A 4700-nucleotide genomic window follows, 5' to 3' on the forward strand; every position below is an offset into this window, starting at 1 on the left:
AGGCTTACATCCTTAAAGTCACGTAACCTGAGAGAAAAGAGACGCTTTCTTTATCAGCTTCAGTCCAGAGAAGACTGGCCAAGCTTGGGTCATGTGCCAACCTGATAAACCAATGACAGTGGCCCAAAGGATAAGGTGCTGTGACCAGCTCACGTCATGCACCTATGGTGACCTATTTCCCATAAAGAGGCAGTACAAACAAGGCTTCTGAGGAAATCATTGAGGGGGCAATCCAACTAAAAACAACACTTCTCAAGTTACCAGACAATGATTTGTGAGTACCTATAGGACAGAAACTGAAACTCACGTTAACTCATCACAGAGCCTGGCACATGCTAGGTACTCAGTAAATGGTTCTTGAATGAGTGCAATGAGCCATAACTGAGGATCAACAAAGTCTGATCAAGAGACCAGCTGAGCAGCTTTTAAATAGAAATTTTAAATAGAAATGAAAAGTGCAATAAAATTTATGGACAGCTCTTCCCTACTGTTGGGAAAGTACCTTATAGAAAAATCATAAAAATATGTGCCCTTCTGTCAAAGGTAAACAGGAAACATGCAAACTTACGTAGATCAAAGTGGGTGGAGAGGGGCAGTCCAAGTACTCCAGGTGTTCACATTAAGAAACTAAGGATATTGCCCATTATGGTACAATTTCAGAAGGACATTTTTTAGCTCCAGGATTTTACCTAGAGATTTTCATCTCAATAGTGAAGACTTTGCTGCTCTTTTGAGCCAAAGACTTCTATGTTTAGATAGAAATAGTCAATGATCTTGAATGCTAAATTATTCTAGACAAGGCCCACTAATGAAATGTGAATGGTTCTGTCCATGGCTTTATAGTTGCTCCCTGAGTTCTAATCTACGATTAACTAACAGGCAACTGGGGGATTTGGGGCTGATCTCACAGACTATTCCCACCCTGTTATGGCTACCTGTAATATGGGTGTCACACAGATAATGGTCACAGCAATAGGAGATGGCAAAGAAAGAGGCTTTTGGAAAATTTAAAGAATTTTGTGACATGTATAAAAGTAATAGCCCACTAATCTGTGGAGAAAAGCTCACTCAATTGTTCCTTTGGCAAATATTTACTGAGCGTCTACTCAGTGCCAGGCCCTGTGCTGAGGGCTGAGGATACAGGGACAGTCTCAATGTAACTCAGGGACTTGCTGGAGACAGACATGAGAAGGGGTGAATTATGAAACTATGTGGAATCCACAAGCACTGTGGAAGCACGCAGGGCTGCCAGCTGAGTTGTACTTCTTTAAGGAGGAAGTATCTGTGCTCAATCTAAAAAATTGAAGAGATCTATCTTTACCTTGTGGAGCCCTGGTTTCTCAGATCCCTTCCTCACCACCACATTGGCTGAGCCCCTCTGGGCCAACCACTGTGTCAAGACTGGAGAGGTTGAGATGAACGAGAAGCCATCCCTGCCTTCCACTAACTTAGAAAGAACAATCAACATGTAATCAAACCACTGCAGGAATAGGATTAAGCAAGTGGAATGGAAGATGAAATTTAATCTTCTGATTCGTGGATTACTGCCCACAGTCAACAAGTTGGGTTTATTATTGCATACAACCACACCCACCACCAACCTTCTTACCAAAAACAGTTTCACTTCCATATTTAATTAATATTTTAGTCAAGCCTCATCTCCTCCCTATGCTAACATTTTCCTACTTGTAAAGCAGTTAAAGTTATGTATTTCCAAAACACATTTGTTTCCTTTGGTATGAGGAAAGCAGTAGAAATACTATGCATCTACTTTTTAAAAACCCTAACCTAGGGGCTTCCCTGGTGGTGCAGCGGTTGAGAGTCCCCCTGCCGATGCAGGGGACGCAGGTTCGTGCCCTGGTCCGGGAGGATCCCACATGCTGCGGAGCGGCTGGGCCTGTGAGCCATGGCTGCTGAGCCCGCGCGTCTGGAGCCTGTGCTCCGCAACGGGAGAGGCCACAACGGTGAGAGGCCCGCGTACCGCAAAGAAAAAAAAAAACAAAAAGAATCCCTAACCTGCTTATGTTTTCCAGTGATTAGAGTGAGATTTATGTTGAGGGTGGGAAGAAAGGTACTCAATAAATGAATGTTTGGTATTTGTTACTTTTAGAAATCTTCCTAAAGACTGATGAATCAGTCAGTCTTCATGTGTGTGGTGTATGTTGAAACCTCAGGAACTCTCCTAGTTCTAATAAAAAGCAATTGTTCAAGAAGCACTTGGCTATTGGTTTTCAACCGTGGTTTTTTTTTTTTTTCCATTTGAATAACATTCAGAGATACTCGTCCTCTGAAAAATGTTATGAAACTAAAGTGCGGATCGGTGATGTTTTTCCCCTTGAGGACAGTAGAAGTAAGTTCAGGGGCTCTCTGATGTACCCAGCATGCTGCCAGGGAAGGCTGCTCGGACCCCATCACGGTGCTCATTGCTCCTAACTGTCCACCTACCTCATCACCACTGGCACCAGCCGTCATCTCTGGAGAGATGCTCAAGGCCACACTTCCTCCTGGAGGAAGCTAAGGTCTCCGGAGCCGCGACTGGGAAAACTCTTGGCCATCTCTCTAAGCAAACTTCATGTGAGGAGCCAGACCATAAGCCTCTGAGATCTAGGAGGAGAACAGAACTGGGGCTGCTTGTTGTTTTTTCTTTTCATATCTGCAAAATCATTCCAAAAATCATAACAAAACATAATGCGTTTTTTTTCTTTGGAAATACTGTCTTAGAATGATGAAAAAAATACTTAAAAAAAACAAAAGCCAGCAGCCCATTGAAATCATATGGGTGGAGATTTTGTGATGATTGCCCAGCTTTCCACTGCCTTTGGGAAGGTAAAGGTCTGTGGTGCTAATTATGTCACGAACGCGTGCAATGGAGAAAGTCTACGTTGCCACACAGGGAGATGGTTTTTATTATTGTCACTGAAACAGACTAACCGATTCTTACAAATATTCTTTTCCTTGGGGTGTTGCTGCATAGTGCTAGCTTTGTACTTAAGGGTCTATTGTTCCTTGTTTCATAGTAAGAGCAGAACCTTCTGAAAAATAGGGCATTGAGAAATTCTAAAATATTCTTTTCCTTATATTTAGGAAATCAGGCTCACTTCATAGTCTACATCAGGGTCACTCTCTTCTCAGAGGTTTGTTTGTCTTTTTTGCGGTACGCGGGCCTCTTACTGTTGTGGCCTCTCCCGTTGCGGAGCACAGGCTCTGGACGCGCAGGCTCAGCGGCCATGGCTCACGGGCCCAGCCGCTCCGCGGCATGTGGGATCTTCCCGGACTGGGGCACGAACCCGTGTCCCCTGCATCGGCAGGCGGACTCTCAACCACTGCGCCACCAGGGAAGCCCTCTTCTCAGAGGTTTTAAAGATTAGTTTCTCACTTACCTTTTTAAGTTCCCTTGCCTTTTTAAGTTTCAAACGTTATACAAAAGGTAATACACGTTTGGGAAAGTGTTTATCCACTTTAAAACTTGAAAATGGGACTTCTCTGGTGGTCCAGTGGTTAAGACTCTGAGCTTCCACTGCAGGGGGCACGGGTTCCATCCCTGGTCGGGGAAGTTCCAGATGCCTCGTGGTGTGACTTTAAAATGTACTCGGTACCTATCAATTACACCATTCACATCTGCTTCTAGGAAGGAGCAGAGAAAGCTAACAATAAAACACTATTATAAGAATACTGAAGAGACTAGGAGTCAATTGAAGGCAAGAGGGAGAAAAATAGTTACAGCAGGAAGTGTAAGATAATGACTTCCTTTGAGAAGAAAGCTTGGCACCCAACTTCCTTGACAAAAAGGAAACATAATAGATCCTGGTGAAATGTAAATGCCTTTTTTCTCCTACATTCTAAGGGCTATCGCAACATGAAACATCATGTCCAGATGGGATCTAATTGATTATATGTTAGGATTTTAACAACTTTTGTGCATGTCGATGGATCTGAATGGTGAGTTTTAGTCAAAATCAATCTGTCTTGAATCAGTAAACAAGGAAGGAGACCGTGGGGAACATTTCCTTGTATGAAGACATAGGCATCCTTGTCACCATCAGACAGAAAGGTCAGAGCCAAGAAGATTGAGGAATTCACCACGAGGCTCTTATATTTTATTGAATTAACAATCTTTGCATCAAACTCTTACCAGACATTAATATTTAAATGTTCTTCTTATCTCTAGTGCTACCAGTGGTTGAAGGAAAGGATTGTGAGTGAAGAAGGGAGAAAACAGCAAAACAAGCTGAAAGACCTTTCCCCGATTGCGGAGCGTCTGGGATGCACGCTACCTCAGCTAGCCGTGGGTGAGAAAGTCACTTGGGAGGGGAAGCCTTGCTGGATCGCGGAAAATGAAATCATTCTCTATTGCTGATCCACATCTCTTGCATGATAACGTACCTACTTCAGGGGCAGATGATCTCTGAAGCATAGACTCCTGGTTCATACTATCTAAAACGAGACATAGCATTAGATAGGTTTTTCAGAGTTCCCTAGAGTAGTTCCACATGCTGAAACACTTTTCTTACTTCCTTCTCCTTTCCCTTATAACACAGTTTAAACAAGAACACGTCAGTGAAAATGCACACATCCTCACAGTGTCAAGGGTGAGCACCCCTGAGCTGTGTAGTGACATCTGTTGCTTCTGGCTCAATTTTCCATCCCCGTCGAAGGTAAGGCGGGGGTGGGGAGAGGCTGGGGGGGAGGGCGGCGCGCGG

The 4700-nt window shown here is 43.8% G+C and overlaps 1 protein-coding gene across 5 annotated transcripts in view; it reads left to right on the forward strand.

Moving 5' to 3' along the window:
* The window catches only part of KCNAB1 (potassium voltage-gated channel subfamily A regulatory beta subunit 1), a 435707-nt gene that overhangs the window by 418807 nt on the left and 12200 nt on the right, over positions 1–4700 (forward strand). For all 5 annotated transcript variants that reach the window (XM_007457647.1, XM_007457650.1, XM_007457648.1 and 2 more), the window contains one exon: positions 4169–4289. In XM_007457647.1, coding sequence (XP_007457709.1) covers positions 4169–4289 — 121 coding nt within the window. The remainder of the gene's footprint in view (positions 1–4168; positions 4290–4700) is intronic.

Source organism: Lipotes vexillifer, unplaced genomic scaffold (assembly GCF_000442215.2).
Source record: "Lipotes vexillifer unplaced genomic scaffold, Lipotes_vexillifer_v1.1 scaffold897, whole genome shotgun sequence".
NCBI lineage: Eukaryota > Metazoa > Chordata > Mammalia > Artiodactyla > Lipotidae > Lipotes > Lipotes vexillifer.